This window comes from Biomphalaria glabrata, chromosome 6 (assembly GCF_947242115.1).
Source record: "Biomphalaria glabrata chromosome 6, xgBioGlab47.1, whole genome shotgun sequence".
NCBI lineage: Eukaryota > Metazoa > Mollusca > Gastropoda > Planorbidae > Biomphalaria > Biomphalaria glabrata.
Genome location: NC_074716.1, coordinates 9,937,104 through 9,956,607, shown reverse-complemented (window position 1 = coordinate 9,956,607; position 19,504 = coordinate 9,937,104). Strand labels below are relative to the sequence as shown.

The 19,504-nt window shown below is 37.3% G+C and overlaps 1 protein-coding gene and 1 long non-coding RNA gene across 2 annotated transcripts in view; one reads left to right on the top strand and one right to left on the bottom strand.

Annotated features, from left to right (window-relative positions):
* Positions 1-3,381: 3,381 nt before the first annotated feature.
* LOC129926705 (uncharacterized) overlaps positions 3,382-19,504 on the bottom strand; it is a 47,410-nt gene continuing 31,287 nt past the window's right edge. The window contains exons 2-3 of the long non-coding RNA XR_008778410.1: positions 7,923-8,064; positions 3,382-6,465 (exon numbers count right to left, since the gene is read on the bottom strand). This is a non-coding gene — a long non-coding RNA (uncharacterized LOC129926705). The remainder of the gene's footprint in view (positions 6,466-7,922; positions 8,065-19,504) is intronic.
* On the top strand, positions 7,755-13,362 carry LOC129926704 (uncharacterized). The gene is made up of 4 exons (XM_056032310.1): positions 7,755-7,825; positions 10,806-10,890; positions 11,666-11,760; positions 13,105-13,362. The coding sequence occupies exons 1-4, from the start codon at positions 7,771-7,773 to the stop codon at positions 13,197-13,199; spliced, it is 330 nt and encodes a 109-aa protein (XP_055888285.1). The 5' UTR covers positions 7,755-7,770; the 3' UTR covers positions 13,200-13,362.

The following is a 19,504-nucleotide window of genomic DNA, read 5'->3' as shown; positions in this document are numbered from 1 at the left end:
CTTTTTGTATGATTGTAGTTTTAAAATCTGTTAACACAAAACTACATATGCTATTATTAAAAGAATTTCTGTAAGCGACAATACATTTCAAGGACACATCGGTAGCATGAGTTATAAAATTAAAAGCATCTTATGTAATTCTTTGCAAATGACATATATACAGTTAGGGATAAGTGGCGTCACAGGTCTGACAAGGTGTAGCGCTGTGTGCTACAAACTGCCTAATGGTGACCTGCTCCATATTTTTCCTCAGGCTTGACCACGCAAGGCAGCAGATGTTTGAATTCAGTTTTCCTTCTGCTAGGTGGGTAGCGAGATGGGTGGGTAGCAAGGTGGGTGGGTAGCAAGACAAGGCTAATGATCCCTTCCTACTCGAAGCTTGCTGGTTTAGGCGATAGTTACTGGCCTTTGACCCTTCTCCTGTTAGTGAACACAGTTCCGCAGGCTCAATACTTGAGCCACACGTAAAAAAATTAAGAAATACACGAGAAACTGCTCTTTTCGAAGACTTTTACAATGATACATAAGACTCATTATTTAATTAATTCATTAATTATTTAATTAATTACTTTTCAATTTTTCAAGGACTTCATAGAACAACTAATTCTTATATGAAACATAATATCCGTTGCAAAGGATGATAAGCCTGAAGAAAACAACTAACATTTTCAGTGTGTTTGGTGATTCCAGCAATACATATTAATAGTCATTTTAATTGGTTCAAATTTGAATTCTATTAATAAAAAATATCTCTATACATTTTTCGTTAGGCTTTAAACTACTTTTTGACTCTCCGACTCACTACAGTTAGAAATTAGTTTTTAAAAATGTTGATGAGTTTCCAAAAATTTGCATGTTAAGCAGGGGGGAGGGTCTACCGAAATCCAGAAATCATGGCAAGGGGTCTACGAAACGAAAAAGTTTGGGAACCACTTTTTTAGAGCATTGAAAAATGAGAGAAGAGGTTTACCTACTGGGATAAAAATCTAATGTATGCCATCTGGATGTAGGAGCAGTCGATCTACTACTGGTGGCAGTAGCAACAATCAGTTTGTGCACCCATAGTTATAAAGATAAATTCATCACTACAATTCATCGTTTCATTTCTTTATAGAATATATAAATCGTTTATTATATTGGACGTTTTTTTACAAAAAGAATTTTAAAAGTCTTACTTTTAACACGCGAATAAACATGATCGCAAATCTTTCAGAGGTTGCTATAAAGATTCAGCTTAAGATATTGAATATAAATTATCGCAAAAGGGAATCTACTAATAATATCTAAAGGTCATAAACATTGGTTTTGAAGTTATCTACCTTGATAATACAAGTACGTCTTTAATTTTGATCGATCCAAATGTCTAGCTTAGAAACTCGAAAATCCATCCTTGTTCTAAATATGCTAGAGTATCATTCATTGCCTCCTGATCCGCTTTTAACACCATCCAACGTAAGCCATTCATTACAGAAGGCCACAACATTGACCGGCCACGTCACAGCCTGTGGACAGCTTAGACCAATAGCTCGTTGCCACGTGGGTCTTAATTTTTCTGACAAAATACCCTCACTATAAATAAGCAAATTGTCACTTGATACACATTATTTGAATGATAGAACTTAGGGGCTTATTCCTTCCCATCCCCTGAAGATAAATCCTCAGCCTTCACTTTTTCTTGTTCCTGGCGGGGCAGCTCTAATTTTTCTGCTGTGATCTCCATATTGTGGTCTTCTACGGGCTTGGGTGACGCGGGAAACTTGGAGTTGTTATTCACAAGCCAAATGTTGGACATACATAGACAACGGTGGTATGGTATTAAAATTTTTGGTCGTAAGTCAATTTGTACTTACACATTAGAGCTCGTTAACCTAGGTTTTACACTACAATAAAGTTAATTTGGTGCTTCAAAGTAATTTTTTTTTCTCTTATTGTCGTTTTTTAATAATGTCCAACAAACAGACTTCATACTTGAGGTCTAGATAACTTGCAGCTGGACTGTTACTTGTCAAAGTCTCAATTCTATCCTTTAATAATATAATAAAATAATAAAAAATTTCTCCTTGTTTGGTTAAAAAGTATAGGGTTGATGAGATTAAATAAATAAATAAATAAATAATGACTAGTCAATAGTATTTGAAATAGGTTTGGGAAACATATCCTTTACATATTCTTTCATATTTTGACATTGCTATTCAATTTCTCCACTAAAATCAATTTCTCCACTAAAATCAATTGCTCCACTAAAATCAATTTCTCCGCTAAAATCAATTTCTCCACTCAAATCAATTTTTCCACTAAAATCAATTTTATATACTAGAATACACCATCCCCTCCAATCAAAGGTTAGAGTCTGTCCTGGGAATTGCAACTCCCCTCACGCCGGGTACCTACACTCTCTTTCCTTTAATATTTACTAGTGATTGAGTTTTATATTAGAGTTAGGTAGTGACATGATTTACAATTAGGTAATTGGTTATAAAATCGATAAGTGCTTATATTTTATGAATATTGTGGATAAGTAACTATGCAATATGTCCGCAAAAATCGAGCCTCCTCCTCATCGAAGGTCTAGAGTCCGGGATTGCGTTAGAGTAAATTCCCATACTCCCTTTCACCATACCGTATCGATTATTTCCACTTTCACCACACCGAATCGATCAGTGCTACTTTCACCACACCGAATCAATCAGTGCAACTTTCACCACACCGAATCAATCAGTGCAACTTTCACCACACCAAATCAAGCAGTGCAACTTTCACCACACCGAATCAATCAGTGCAACTTTCACCACACCGAATCAATCAGTGCAACTTTCACCACTCCGAATCGATCAGTGCTGCTTTCACCACACCGAATCGATCAGTGCTACTTTCACCACTCCGAATCAATCAGTGCTACTTTCACCACTCCGAATCAATCAGTGCTACTTTCGCCACTCCGAATCGATCAGTGCTACTTTCACCACTCCAAATCGATCAGTGCTACTTTCATCATACCAGAGTTTGAGGAGCAAATACATTTTAAAATGGGTGAAACTAGAAACAATTTTATTTTATCCTATTTTTTAACGTTTAGTAACAATTTTTAGTCTTATCCACAAATCGTTTGATTTCACTGGGAAAAGACCTTCTTCTTCCCCCCCCCCCCTCGGGATCCACCACTGGTACATTTCCACTAGTGAGGTGCCCCTAAAAGTACACGTATAACAGACTCTTAAGGGAGATAACACTGTCTCGCACTTCTGTGCTGTTGCAACTGTTGAAATGTAAGATTAACTAAATGACATTCTCACGTGAACATTAATATCACTGATTTGGTCGTAACTTATTTCGATATCACTGCTTCAAAAATAATAAGTCAATCATATCATTTTAAATGAGTTTCCTAAATGAAAAAAAAAAGTATCTTTTTAAACTATACATAGTTTATTAAGGTAAATGTATTATGCTGTTTCATAGTATACATACTTTCGTAAGACGGAGAACACGCACATGTACGACAGTCTATCTGGAAACCAGTAGCGAAAGAATTCATTATGCGAATGTAATTAATGGTTCAAATCGTACGTCTACAGGATGTCGTAGAGAGAGACTTTGAACAAAATCTGCTAAGGTCTACTGTACTTGTGTCTTATCTCAACAATTACAGGCGTGCCTTGAAACAGAGAACACAATTACGTCCTAAGCGAATTAATATTTGAATCTAGCCGTGAATGTCACTTAGAAAACTATAATAATTCATTGGGTTTTTTTTTTGGCTAATTATTGCTACCCATTCCATGCAAAAATAGCGCTAAAGAAGGATCACTTGTATAAATTTGTCCTAGCATACACAAAAAGAAATTTGTCTTTTTTTGTGTGTGTTTGTCTTCCTTAGTATTATATTAATAGAAAAACTGTTTCCATTTCAGACCTTGCAATCTATAAGGCAGATGATGCAACAAAGGCTATCTATTTCTGTGGCCAACAGTTAGCGAGGATGTTATGTGTACAGCAATTTACTTTCTCCCAACTAATTTCAGGTACCCATTAAGAACAGGACTCAGAGGTGATCTATAAAAAAAAAATCCCAGTCTTTACCAGGATTCGAACCCGAGACCTCTCAAATAGGATGTCAAACGCTTTCCCACTCAGCCACCTCGCTACAGGTGTTTTATTAAATTGTGTTTCTGTATTTCTTAGTATTATTTTAGGTGTGATTGCTAGTGTTTGCTACTTTCCTTTTTCATATCCTGAAATTTGTTTAAATTTTATGATTTATTTTAAATTGTAGTGTTACTATTCTCAATGTTGACTTTTCGATTCTTCTAAAACTATTTCACGTTGTTGTTTTTTTTTTAGTTTCATTATGTTTTTTTTTTTAGATAATTAAATGGTCCAAAATATAGGACGTATTTCTTAATATTGGCCTAGCCAAAGTTAATTGCCTTTTCAGTTTTATATTATTGTTTGATTGATTAAAAAAACGCAAGAGATTCATTCGGAATGTATTGTGGGAAGCGTGGTCGAGAGGCTAAGTACGCTTGAACTTGGCTTGGCACACGAGCAGAGTTGTGTTTACTAGCGCCTAAAAGGCAGCACGGAAAAACCTTCTCCCAGATATCCCCCTCCCTCCACAGCTCCACAAATGAGATTGGACCAAAGCGCTCTTAGCAGGCTTTATATAAGCATGAAAGTATCACTATATAAAAGCTATAATTTATAATTGTTCTATAATTTATTGTCTTTGAACTATGTCTAACACGTCAAGTTGTACATAGACCTACATATCAGATAAGTGTATTTGTTGTTAATTGTTATTACCGAAATAATTTCAAAACATCTTAAAAGATGCAACAGGAGATAAGGGTGTCTGTGTACGTATCTAATGGGAGATAACTACTGATTTCCTATGCACTAATATTTTGTGTTGTGTCCCATGCCCCATTCTTCTCGACTCATCTATTCCGAGTCATACTAAACTCTACCAAATCAGAGCTTTTTTATCTATCAAACATTAAATGTTTAGAGCAAAGTAAATGTCCTTAGGAGAAGTAATCAGCTTCATTAAACCCTAATATTCAATGTATTTTGTGTTCTTATTTTGTTTAGCTGATTACCATGATTATGTTTTTATTAATTTTTCGACTCAAGTAATGCCATTCACCCAATCAGGACGGCATGCACCAATTTGTGCCCACGTGATTATTTGGCAGAAGGCGGCTTTTGAAAAGAGAGCTCAAACGGAAGTAACAAATTAATGTACAATAAAATGTGGACCACTTTTTCCAAAAATACTTTACTGTCTAGAGAATTAAGACAACCGTTTGGGTGAGACCAACAGCGGCCTTGGTCGCCTCCATATGAGAGTACAGTGTACTATGATTTTGTGCCTACAACTAAAATCAATGTCTCAGTGGTTCTCACCATACGTCTGTATGGCTCTGAGACCCGTGTGCTATACAGGATTTTCCACAAACGCTTTCATCAGAAGTGCCTTCTATCCATATTCGGCATATCTTACAAATAACCCTATTCTGCTTGGGCCGGTGTGGATAGTACAGAAGCACTACAGTTCGACAGCTGCTCTGGGTTGAACAACTACACCGTACTGGAGATAAACGCAAACAAAAATTACTCTTTTCTGGGGAACTTAAAGAAGTACTGCGTAAGAGAAGTGCCCGAGAAAGCCTTATAAAGATAAACTTTAAAGACTAAAAAAAAAAAAAGATTTACTGCTGCAGGGGTAAACGACTGTATAGAAAATACGAAAAACATGCATACATGTAACCCTACCGGACCAAGTAAAACAAAGAACGTTTGGGCCACGAGGTCTTCATCAGCTAAAAAACAAACAAAAATCGAGGCCTCGATAGAGAACAACAACTGACAGATAAGTTAACTTAAGACTATTTTGTGTTAATTGTTTTTTATTTTTTGTTTGTTTTGTAGCTGATGAAGGCCTCCTGGCCCAAACGTCCTTTGTTTTACTTGGTCCGGCAGGGTTACATATATGCATGTTTTTCGTATTTTCTATAAAGATAAACTTAGGCGTCGTTTTGCCCTTACTGACAGAGATAAGGCAACTTGCGATACACAGCCTCTGAAAGAGACAGCAAGAGAGCTCTCCAGAAGGATGTAGGACACATATTTGAGACCCGAAGAAAATCCCTTGCCAAAGACAAATAGACGAATAGAAAACTACGGTTTGCATGCATTTGATCCGGCAAACTATGGGTTTGGGTGTTCATGTGAAATATTGCACTCAACTTAATGCATAGTATTATTAGTTAAAGTACACATGTTTGGCTAGACCCTGGACATTAACGAGAATAAAACCAACTGAATTCAGACTAATCTTGATGATATCTGGTCGAAATAATCTCCTATCGTTGTTATTTAGACCTTTTTGTCTCTTATCTGTGCTCTTGTTTTCCACCAGATTAAGTTCAGATTCAAAAGTGCAGGGCTTTTGTTGTTTTTTTTCTGAAAAAAAAAAGTATTGTTCCTTATTAAAGAAAAAATGCAATGAAAAAAAAGTGCCCTTTATAAGCAGAAAATATTGTAATTATTGTCACAATTTCGCCAAGCGGTAAACCTTTCTCTCTCTCTCTATCCCTCTCTCTCTCTCTCTCTCTCTCTCTCTCTGTCTCTATGTTAATATGTGACTAATTTTGTATCTGAATTATTTCCGTAAGCGGATATCGCTATTACGTTATACACGATGGTTGACAGAGGCCTGTGTACTTTGTAAATCGGGCTTAAGTTTATATATTTATATTTAAAATTTTATTATCACTCACAATTTTTTTTTTTAAATTTCTCTCTTTCTCTCTCTCTCTCTCTCAACACACACTCAATTTCTATCTTTCTCTTTTTTTTTTCTTCTCATATTTAGCTACTTTAACATCCTATCGTTTATATATTGAATTCAATAAAGAAAACTAGAACAAGAAGTTTTGCTTCTTTAGTTTGGAATTTAAATAAGAAAAACATTTTAAAATACATTTTTAAAGACAATTGCTCTATTATACAACTTAAAATATAATAACAATATTATTCATAATTAATTAAGCAGATATTTTAGCTCAAACTGAGTAAAGGACCTTGTAATTTTGACACTATCGTCAACAAATCGACCAACTGGCGATGCATAGGTTGGCGATAATTTATTGATAGCATCATTATTTGGACATCTAGATCTAGACTCTAGACTTCTGATTTAGAACTCTTAAGATCTAATATAGATCTAGATCTGCTTATGGATCTGATGTAACATACACTAAATGTACGTAAAAGAAAATATGGGTAAGGCTTAGATAATCTTTCAATAAACTTGAAGCAACTTCAAGTTTACTCGGTTATCGCAAAATCGGTACACTATGGCTGACAACTTTAAAAAAAAAAAGAAATACTAGTGAATTATTCCAATGATTAGGCCTTTGAATCTAGACGTAGATGAATTGCGCAAAATATTCCAGAAACATTAATTTATAATACTCTTTAATCAATAATTCCTTGCATTCGGATATCCACGAACGCGATAGTCCTTTCAAAATCGATGTTGGATCTAGACCTAGATTTCGACTCTAGCCAAATTTACATGTATTTTTTTTTTACTTTAAAAATATATAAGGGTCAAACTAGAGTTGTTTCCATGTGACCAATTAGGTAGTGATCCTCCTCTCGGGGTTATACATCAACTGTATTTAGAGGAAGAGGAATTTATAGGAAAATCGTTGTTACTAAGTTGTATTTCCTTTGTTCTAGATCACAGGTAGTGGAAGAAAAATGGTTCAGAGAATACTTATCATACTAGTGCTGTCACTATCGCACATATATGCAGGTAAAATGTATATCCTCTATAAAAAAAAAAGTGATTACTGTTGCGGCACCAGTAAATTCTGTTTTAAGGTGGCAGATGAGAAAAAATGTCTACTCACGGAGTATCTTGAGGCTTAGGATGTGTTCAGTTTTCTGGGATGGCTTATGAGGCTGATAGTGCGGTAGTTTTGGCCGTGATGCGAACCGCCTTTGTTTGGTGGGGTGATGATGAGTGACTGAAGCACGAAGTATCGCGTAGAACTGCGGAAAAAGTAAAAGTTCCCCTTTCAGACCTTGCGATCTATAGGGTAGATGATGTTAAGATCATCTATTTCTTGACCAACGGTTAACAAGAAGGGTGTCATGTGGCCAGCACAAAGACCACCTCCTTTACTTTACCCAACTTAAATAAGGTACCCATTAGAGTTGGCTGGACTCAAAGGCGCCCTAAAAATCCCGAAATTCATCGATATTCGAGCCCAGGACCCCAGGTTCGGAAACCAAGCGCTTAACCGCGCCCCCCAGTGTAGCACTGTTGGCCTGCATTACACGTGACGAAGAGGTAGGAACGGTTCTCTAACAATTTTCCCGTCCGCTAAATAGATTCTCATAATATCCCACGCAATGGTTACGACCTTGTCACTGGCGGCTGTAGAATTAGGGGAGGCTATAATGGGAATAATATGTACTAATATTCAGGGCTTCAATGATGGGCTTGGACTCTGGCCGTGACAGGGCAGGGGTTTCTGGGCAATGGTTGAAGGAAATAGTCTTTGGTGAAACGGATATAATTAAATGATGGGGGACTTTTGGACAGATTAATGATTGGTATAGCTTTTATTCCTTTTATAGAGTTCTTTCCCTTGGTTAAGTCTATAGGGTCTTTTTCTTAATTTTCTCGTGAATCGATAGTTAATGAAAATACGAATGTAAAATATTTAATGAAAATGAAAATACTTAATAAATCCAGTTTTAAAATTGCATTACTAGGTCACACAAAATGCATAAACTTTAAACAAAAAAAAAACGATATAATTATAGAGTATATATATGTTATGTACTTGTCCTGGTACACAAGTGACTTGGCAAAATTTAAGTCATTGGTTAACATGCATGACTAGATGTAGATGCGTAGGACGTAATCATCTTCTTTCTAAAGTAACGTCTGTATTATATAAGATAAGAAGATATATACGACTTATATTTCCTCTTCAGCAATGACGAGACTATGGATCAACTCATGGAAATGAGATGAATGCCTGGGCATTAGCTGTGGTCATAATGATGTTCCCCCCCCCTCTCCACGCGGCCGATGTTTCGAAACGAACGGCAAGTGCCGTTATCGTTAGGGGTCCTCTGCGCCTTAGGGTCTGCCAGGGTGTAACATGATTGGGTGTAGCTGAAAGTCAACAGGTTTGAATTCAGAGCTTTCCTTCGTCTAGGTGGGAAGCTAGCCAAGAGTAACGAGTCCCTCCTGCCAGAAGCGTACTGGTTTAGTCGCCAGTTACTCGCTTTGGCCCCTACTCCTGTTAATGAAAACAGTTCCGCCGGACTCAATATATGAGTCACACGTGAAGGCCGGTCTGGTTTTCAGAGGCTATTTGAGACGCATGCCATTAGAAATCATTTATAGATAGTGTAGTGCTTTTATCAAATACCATTCCGGCAATGACAACCTTGCGGAATCATAAGTAAAAAATACATTTATAATGTATATATATATATATATATATATATATATATATATATATATATATATATATAAATAATAAATGTATTTTTTTACTTTTTAAATTAAATATTAAAAGTGTTATTAAAAAGGAAAAATTGAGGCGGTTATAGTACTACTAAGTTACGTACTTGTCACAAGTCCAACCATACCAACCATACCAACCATACCAACCATGCCAACCATGCCAACCATACCGACCTTGCCAACCATACCAAACTTGCCAACCATAACAAACTTGCCAACCATACCAACCATGCCAACCATACCAACCTTGCCAACCATACCAACCATGCCAACCATACCAAACTTGCCAACCATACCAAACTTGCCAACCATACCAACCATGCCAACCATACCAACCTTGCCAACCATACCAACCTTGCCAACCATACCAAACTTGCCAACCAAGCCAACCATACCAACCATACCAACCATGCCAACCATACCAACCATGCCAACCATACCAACCATATCAACCTTGCCAACCATGCCAACCATACCAACCATACCAACCATACCAACCTTACCAACCATACCAACCATACCAACCATACCAACCTTACCAACCATACCAAACTTGCCAACCATGCCAACCATACCAACCATACCAACCATGCCAACCATACCAACCTTGCCAACCATACCAAACTTGCTAACCATGCCAACCAAACCAACCATGCCAACCTTGCCAACCATACCAAACTTGCTAACCATGCCAACCATACCAACCATACCAACCATGCCAACTATACCAACCATGCCAACCATACCAACCATACCAACCATGCCAACCATACCAACCTTGCCAACCATACCAAACTTGCTAACCATGCCAACCATACCAACCATGCCAACCTTGCCAACCATACCAAACTTGCCAACCATGCCAACCATACCAACCATACCAACCATGCCAACCATACCAAACTTGCCAACCATGCCAACCATACCAACCATGCCAACCATGCCAACCATACCAACCATGCCAACCATATACCGTCCCTGACTGTCACCCGTGTCAATAAGAGTAACACTTATAATAATCTGTTTCTAGTTTAGTCATATGCAAAGACCACAGTTTGCCATCGGCTTCTTCAACATCGGTCTAGTGTTTTGAGTTGTATCTGTCCTTAAACTAACATTAACCAGCTTCCTAGGCCATACGGGCATGATCTTATCGACAACTCCATGACATACAGAACAAGTTTATGTTTGCGAAATGGTTTGACAGAAATTGAATTGTTTGATATGAAATCATTTTTATTCTAAGATACCCAGGAGTGTTTCTCAAAATGCAGCAACACCTTTCAAAGCAATGCTTTCGGACCCTCTTCCGACAGAACCTCCATATGCGAGTAGGTATTCTTCCAAATAACAATTAGTACTTTAAAATATACGCTAAATACATCTTATGCTAGATGGAAGACTCTGGTGAATTAGAAAATACAAGTGCCTGATTTTTGTTGTTGGCTTATGCTTCTTAATATTTTGGGCTTACGACTCTGTTTTTTTTTTTTTGCTGAAGAAAGAAAGAAAAAAAAAAACGTCATTGATAGTTTTTTTATATCCCAGACACAATGATTCGGATATAAATTAAAATTTCAAGTCAGATTATTTGTACCTTAGAATTGTTATTTTTATTTTATTATTAGTTTTTTCCAGAAATTCACACTTAGTTATTTTCTTTGGCTTTAACTATTTTTATTAATAAAACAATGACAGCAAAATCATAGTACTTTTTTTTTTTCCAAGCTTCTATGAACTCACTCTGTCAATCTGTCGGGGTGAACAATTTTAACACGTCATTTCTCCCACACATATTCTCGGCCCAAGATGACAATTTACACAATTATTTATTTTACCTAACGAAACATAAATCGATAAGATAAATTAACCAATTAATTACTGGTAATTATTTATTTTGTTTGATACCTAAAAAGGAAATGTAATCCTTCTGTATTATAAGGTACTAGTCGACTGACGGCGTAGCATAATATGGTCTTTATTGAGAGCTAAAGATATAAATGTGGATTTCTTTCCATATATAAGCTTTGTGATTTAAAAAAAGAAAATTCTTATATTTTTGTTGCTGCAACTTGTATATTACTTTCTTATATTAATATTCTTTAGATACGACAAGGCATTAGGGAAATGTATTCACGCCTGCAATTCAAGCATCCCAGAGAGTCAAGTTCAAACGTACCTTAATGGAGACTTAATTTGTAGTACGTAATGTTTACTTTAACCTTTGTTAATAAAGCTAAATCTTGGTCAACACTAAGTATAGGGCAATAGCGGTCGGGCTAAATGGCCATTCAGGCACAAGTCCAATGGGCACTAGCCAAATGGGCCGGTGGAGCTGCCAACGATTTGGCCGCTTCCAATTACTGTAAGGCCTATAAAAAAAGTCTAGTTCTTATGGAAGTAGCTCACGGAGGATCATGATCAACCCCCCAATGACATTTCATAAAAGATATTTGTATAGACTTCAATGTGTATTTCAGTAGAAGTGAGTGGGACATATATGTAACTATGTGAGAAAGTTAGATCGGATGACTCCATGTCCAAAGTATACCAAAGTTCGTTGTCTAAGTAAAATTAAAAGAACTAGTCGACCCACAGCGTAGCATACGTCGCTATTTTGCAGGGCCGGCCTTAGGCCAATGCAACCTATGCGACCGCAGTGAGCCCCTCCCACTTTCAAAGGACCCGCGCTAATTCTAGGTGTAATTTATTAAATCAAAACATTTTATAACTTATAACCGATTTCCTGCGGCCTCCTGATTTACCAAGAGCTCCTGAAAATCTGAAATTGCAAAAATATACGAAAAAGTCCTTGAGATCTACGGAAATTAATAAAATCTTTTGAAAACTCATATAAATCTCCTGAAATATATAGACAAAAATTGTCGTTTTGGGGTGTCATTAAATAGGGAGAACACCAATTGTACGCGCGATAAAAAACAACAACAAAAAAAAACGGCATTATCCCGTAATAGTGTAATCTGGTGAAAGAAGCTTCTCGCGCCTCAAACTAATGAAGAATTTTTTGAGGTAAAAAATTCTCAAAGATAGATTGAAACATTTGGTAATTTTTGCTATTGAGCGTTAATTAAATTAAATAATTGGTTAATTTTTTAAAATTCATTCTTGTGTTTTCAGGTAAAAGTTATAATTGTGAAAAATGTCAGCTTGAACCGAGATTTGGTGTGGGAGAAATAACGTGAACAAACGTTTTAACGGACAGACAGAGTGGGTTGAAATATGCTTTGTAATAGAGCCATGAAGTAGACTTATCATGATACTTCAAACGAATGGACTGATCAGACTTCTTTGTTAAGCACCAAAAAAAACTTGTCTAAACTGTTTATTGGTTTTAAAACTCTCATTGGCAGATGTATTTTTTTTTAATTTTCGGTACTGAACCGCCATAATTGTTATATATAGTTTTAGAAACTTTGTATTTGTACTATTTGTATCAGTTTTGGCAGATGTGTGCATGAATTATATAAATGCAGCATTTTTAACTTGAAATCCAAATTAAATGTTGTATTGTACTCTATTTGCAGATAGCGACAGCAGTGTTCATGGAGCCGGCCTTATCGATCTCAAATATTTATTGGCTTTAGTTTTAGCTCTATCTCAATTTTGTATTTCAAACTGAAAATGTTCTGTTTTAAAAAGTCATAGTTTTATGAAACACATTTATTTGTAAGTTTCTGTTTTCTTAATCAAAAGAATGTTCAAATGTTTCACATTTTAAACTAGTCGTTAAAATATATTCTAAAAACTATGTGTTACTTTCTACGCATACATATTATACGCACACACGCACGCACGCACGCACGCACACACACACACACACATACATACATACATACACATACATACATACATACATACATACACATACATACATACATATTTTGTTTCCATTCCTAAAATGTGTAGAATGTATGTGTATTTATTATTAATACAAAATCAGTCTTTAGTCGTTTATTATGCCCTTTTATTTTGCAGTTATTTGAATTTTCGGGGTTGGTGGCCGAGTGAATTAGCGCTTGGATTGCAAACAGAAGGGTCTCTGATTGGAATCTTAGTGAAGTTTTGGGATTATACATTTCGGAATTTTTAGGACGCCCCTGAGTCAACCCTGGAGGTTCGGTGTCTGAGCTACAAAGCGCTTTGCTTCCGAAAGGAAGATCCAGGGTTCGAAGACTGTGATTTTTAATTTTGGGATCCTTAAGGCACTTCTAGGTCCACCAGGCTCTTATTGGGGGGACATCAGTTTTGGCTAAGCAAAGGCGATTGGTGGTTGTGCTGGCTACTTGATACCCTCGCTAATCCTGGGCCACAGAAACAGATGACCTTTACATCATCTGTCCCATAGGCTATAAGTTCTGAAAGGGGAACTTTACGTTACTAAGTCCACGCTAATCTAATGGATACCTGACAGTAGTAGAGAAATTAGAGTCGGTTGATCATTGTGCTGGCCTTATGACACCCTCGTTAGCCGTTAGCCATAGTAACAGATGACCTTTACATCATCTGTCCCATAGGCTATAAGTTCTGAAAGGGGAACTTTAAAGTCCACCCTATTCTAATGGATACCTGACAGTAGTAGAGAAATTAGAGTCGGTTGGTCATTGTGCTGGCACTCATGACACCCTCGTTAGCCGTAGTAACAGATAACCTTTACATCATCTGTCCCATAGATCGCAAACTCTACTTCTTTGAATGTAAACCTTAAAAGAACATACACATTTGTATTTTACATTACCTATATTATCTGAGCTTATCTTATAACTTACAGACGATTTGTCAAAACACAATATAATTACGTTCTCCGTGTGTTCCTGTGTTAGGCTTATCGTATATGTTTATTAGATAAGCAAATGGTTTTCATGGCGATATTAACATAAACCGTTACCACTAGCGGATTGGTGGTGGGGGGGGGGGAGGGAGGTGATATAGGCGATGGCCCTCGCCCACTCATCCGACCCTCTCCCCTTTCAATTACAAGTTTTGTCTGATTTGTAAAAAAAATATTTTAAAAATTTGAAATAATTTGTTTCATTTAATTATGGGTCTATTGTACTTACTGTTTTCTTTAGTTAAATGGTCCCAAACAGAGGAAGCATGTTCCAAAATTGGTGTAACCAAGGTTGAATAAAATTCAATATATATATATTCATGCTTCATTTCTAAAACTTTCTTGGACTAAACCATAATGCTCTCTCTCTAGTATTTTTTAGTTATTTCGTCTATATGATAACCCAATATCACTAAAACACTATTTCCAACAAATCAACAACACCCTAATATCAACAACACCTAAATATCAGCAACACCTAAATAGTCTAGTTTTTAGGAACGTTAATTAGTTAGATTGGATTCTAAACATATTGTTAAATGTTGATACAAATTATGAATAGTATATTGTTTATAATAATTGTATACGATATCCTCTCATAATCAGTACTTCTGAAACTATTGTAGAGCATCTAACTGAAGAACTCAATAAGAGATCCAAAAATAATCTGATACTTTAATACGTAAATAATAACCATTAACCATAATGATTGTCAACACAATAAACTGACTGCAAATGTTACACTGTACATCATCGTACTGCCGTACTAAACTCTACTGTCTCTCTATCTCATCCTGGACTCGTGCTGCTTCACTGGAAGACACTCCACCCCGGACTGACTTCAATGGTAGACTAAAAGTCCTGGTCTCCTCGCTGTCCTGTACCGAACTGCCTTACACACTGTGTCTTTGTTCCTCCTGAAGGCTTTCGATCACATGACCAATCACGAGTGATTTTGCGTTTCACGTTCATACTTGTACTGCCCCTTGTTCATTGACACACGTAACAAAAACAGAAAATAATCTATTGAAGATCGAATACACAACATATGAGCTATTCATCCACACTTCTATGTTCAGGACTTAAGCTTATCTTATCTTATCTTATACAGACGTTACGGCGTTACTTCAAAACTGAAGATGATTACGTCCTACGCTTCATGCATCTAGTCATGCTTGTTAACCAATGACTTAAATTCTGCCAAGTCACTGGTTTTCCTGGCTGGCTCAGGCAACCCATTTCATGCTCTAATAGCACAAGGGAAGAAGGAGCATTTGTACAAATTTGTCCTAACATATGGAACGAGGAATGTGCCTTTATCTTTGTGTCTTTCTGAGTATTTTATTAAATTTTGTTTTTCTATTTGAAGATTATGGTTCAGTGTTTTATGTATAATTGCTAATTTACTTTGAAGTCTACTATTCTGAAGGCTTTCTAAAATTAGTGATTTTACTAAAGGTGTTACTCTAGTCAAATGTGAATATTCGTTTGTTATGAATCTCACTGCTCTATTTTGTGTCTGTTCCAGTTTCTTAATGTTTTCTTGAGTTGAGGGGTCCCAAACGGAGGATGCATATTCTATTATTGGCCTAACCAAGGTTAAATAACATTTTAGTTTTATATTCTTTTTTAATTTATAGAAATTTCTTTTACTAAATGAATATATTTGTTTACTTATTCCTAGCACACTTTCTCTGTCGTTCACGCTTCCAAATAACAACAACATCACACAATCTACAAAGCTACGTACATCAGCGCTACTGGTTTAAGTTTTGAGTTTTGAGTTTAGGCACATAGGCACAATATAGGCCATGTCGTGCCCGTAATCCTTTATGGATCACTCTCCCTTTACATAACAAAGGCTAAATTCTATACAGTTAAATCAATAAAAACAAGGTCTATTCACAGTTAAAATAGTAAAGGGAGTAAAAATTTAATAATTTGGTAAAAATCTTATGTAAATAGTATATGTTCATAATTAAAAAATCAGATCTTCGTTGACAACCCCACCTCCCGGGCAAAGTCCAGTACCTTCCCAGGGTCGACATTGTCGAATAGTGTTTTTAAGGTGTGTGCTCTAAAAAATTTCTCCCTGGCATCCTGGTATCTGGGGCAATCAATGAGGATATGTTCCACGGTGAGGCGAGAGTCGCAGTGCTCACAAAGTGGGGGCTCCTCTCTCTTCAGCACAAAGAAGTGCGTGATGTAGGTGTGGCCAATCCTAAGTCTGGACATGGTCGTGCTACCACGCCTTGTCAGACCCTTAGATGTGAGCCGCCACCTGACATCCGCCACAATCTACCTGAGTTTGTTGTGAGTCTCAGCCTCCCATCGGTCCTGCCACTCTAGATAGGTGACAGAGGCAATACTTTGTCTCAGGTCCGAGCAGGGAATTTGGGTTCCTGACACCGCGTGATTTAGGGCTCTCTTTGCTTCTCTGTCTGCGGCTTCGTTTCCCTCAATGCCCACTTAAAACTAAACCCACGAATCTTATCTCTTTGTGGCACGTTTTTTTTTTCACTATGTATTCAAATGTATTGGTCATCTAGAAAAACATTTAGCATTAGCTAAGTTAAACAGGGCAAAAGTTCAAAGATCTTTTATACACACACACACATAATTCATATAGAATCTACCAATGTCACTTTCAAACAAAGGTAGCAAATACATTTGTACATACCAGCAAAAAAAAAGAATAAGCTAAATAAACATGAGGCGTGGTGGCTATAAGGCAAAGCGCTTGGCAACCAAACCGGAGGTCCAGGGTTCGAATCCTGGTGAAGACTGGGATTTTGACTTTCGGTATCTTTAGGGCGTCAACTGAGCTCTAATGAGTACCTGACATTACTTGGGGAAAAGTAAAGGCGGTTGGTCGTTGTGCTGGTCACATGACATCCTCGTTAACCGTGGTCCACAGAAAAAAAACAACCTTTACATCATCTGCCTATAGACCACAAGGTCTGAAAAAGGAACTTTATAGCGTTTCGAGCTACTGTGACATATAGACAGATATATGAGATAAAACAAATAGCGGCTTTTCGTCTTACTGGGGCCTTTACAGAAATAAATTCAGATTATTTAGTCTTTTTTTTGACTAACATAGTGTTCGATTTTAATATTGATAAGTTTAAAATAATTTTAAAATAATTTATAGAAAAAAAACGTTTACAATACGAGACATTTTTTTCATTCTTCTATACCTTTTTTCCATGCAACTGGCGTCTGCAACAAAATCTGCAACAATATTTATTCAAAAAATTCATTTAAAATATACTGTTTGAAAAACGTCTGACGAGTATCTGACCGTCTTTTTCACATAGTGAGGTTCAAACTTCACTCTTCTTTTAACCTCGTTCACTTAAGGTCTTAATGCCTGAATAAAACAGTCCCGATATACAAGGTTCAATTCATCAAAATTAAACCCACCACAATGCTAATACTCTAGATGGTACATTTTTTTATGCTTTAGTACCCGCCCCTCCCACTTCTCCTTGACTTAAAAAAAATATTTCCTATTTGATTTGAACTTATCTAGAATAAGCCGTTTAATGCCAGGAAACATAGCACCGGAGTTCTGCACTGCTCTCCACAGGTGGGCCTGGCTGCGTTCCCCTAAATCTTAGTAGAGGGCTGAGGAGAATGGCGAATATATATTGTTATAAACTTGGTGGTGGCACAGAGAGGGGAAGTGGTGTGTGTGTAGTCAGCCGACGAAAATCGCCCCAGGCCAGCGCTAGACGAGCGGTCAACCGTGACGAGTTACGACTCTCAGCCGAGTCGAGTGTCAACAGGAATGTTCGGGAAGAATCGCCGTCGTGAACAGAGCTCATTAGCGTCACGAGAATTGTAGTCATCTGACCACCTAGAAACGTCGAGCGGCGTTCTGTTCGGTTCTAGAAGGCCAGTAGGGACCCTATAAAAAGAGTGGAGGTGTCGCAGTCAAGACGGGTTGAGAAAGCGGGTTCACGACAGGAGTTCAGAACACGGTCGACTACAGCACAGTTCAACGGTGTGGTTCTGTACGGAGCATTACGACGGTTCAGTGCGGAGTACTGTCAAGTACAGTTGAGACGAACGGCGTCTTGATCTTGGTCTGTGATTGAGTCCAACACAACGAGCCCAAGTGTGTGAAGTCAGTCCCGAACTGTTGAACCCAGTGCAAGCCCGGAACGAGACGGAGAGGCCAGTGCAAGACTTGATACGGCGGAACGGTGTTATCGGAGAGATATTTGTTATCGCAGAGCTATTTGTACTGTTCTACGTGCTGCCAATTGTACAGTATTGGCTGTTATTTATGGACATTAAACCTTTACGTTATTTTGGAGCCCTGACTTGTCAAGTTCTTTAAGTTGGTGGTGTATGGTGCAGTTTGCAGAGAGCCTGGATAGTGAGATTCGTAACAATATATATTCGCCTTTAGAAGGGGATTGGAAAATTAAAGTTTGAGAAACGTTGTCGTAGAAGTTGTATGGATTGTTCCACGACTGATAAGATATGGCTCCCTATTAAAAAAATGAAAAATAAATGTGTGCGCGCTGTCTCTTTCCAAATGGGCCTATACATGTATTGTCCTTTTCCCTATTATATATTTCATAGCTTGCTAATTGATGGGTATCACTAACTATATTTGTTTGTTGTAAGATAGGCTAAATTTTGGGGATTGTACTTTACCCTAGCCATCAAGAGGTCGACCTTGGGTATTGTTACGTATTTCTGAATCTTCTGGCTAGAAGTATTAGTAGGCACACAAATAAAAACACTGTAAAGAACTTGACGACTAAACTTTCAGTTTCATATAACTTTAATGACTATTAACTCTAACATTACTGTAACATGTAGCGTAGAAGACTGTACAATATCTGTCAGTTTACAGTTAGCTATACTTCGTTGCACTGCATCTCTTCACTTCGTTGCAATTCCTCTCTTCTCAACTTGCATCGAGCCGTATTCCACAGAACAGACCAACGACACACTTCCCAGTGTCGCTCCAGGTCTCCCAAAGCTGAACCAAGTCGTACTCAAGTCTACCGAATCAGAGCCGCACAGGTCTTACATCGACTGTATCGACTGTAACGGCTCAAGTCCACTGTAGTTCG

Excerpts from the sequence above, each read along its gene's own strand:
- LOC129926704 (XM_056032310.1), top strand. The coding sequence starts at position 7,771 with ATGGTTCAGAGAATACTTATCATACTAGTGCTGTCACTATCGCACATA. Across the intron at positions 7,826-10,805 it reads ACTATCGCACATATATGCAG|ATACCCAGGAGTGTTTCTCA; the intron begins GTAAAATGTATA and ends TTTTATTCTAAG. Across the intron at positions 11,761-13,104 it reads TAATGGAGACTTAATTTGTA|ATAGCGACAGCAGTGTTCAT; the intron begins GTACGTAATGTT and ends CTCTATTTGCAG.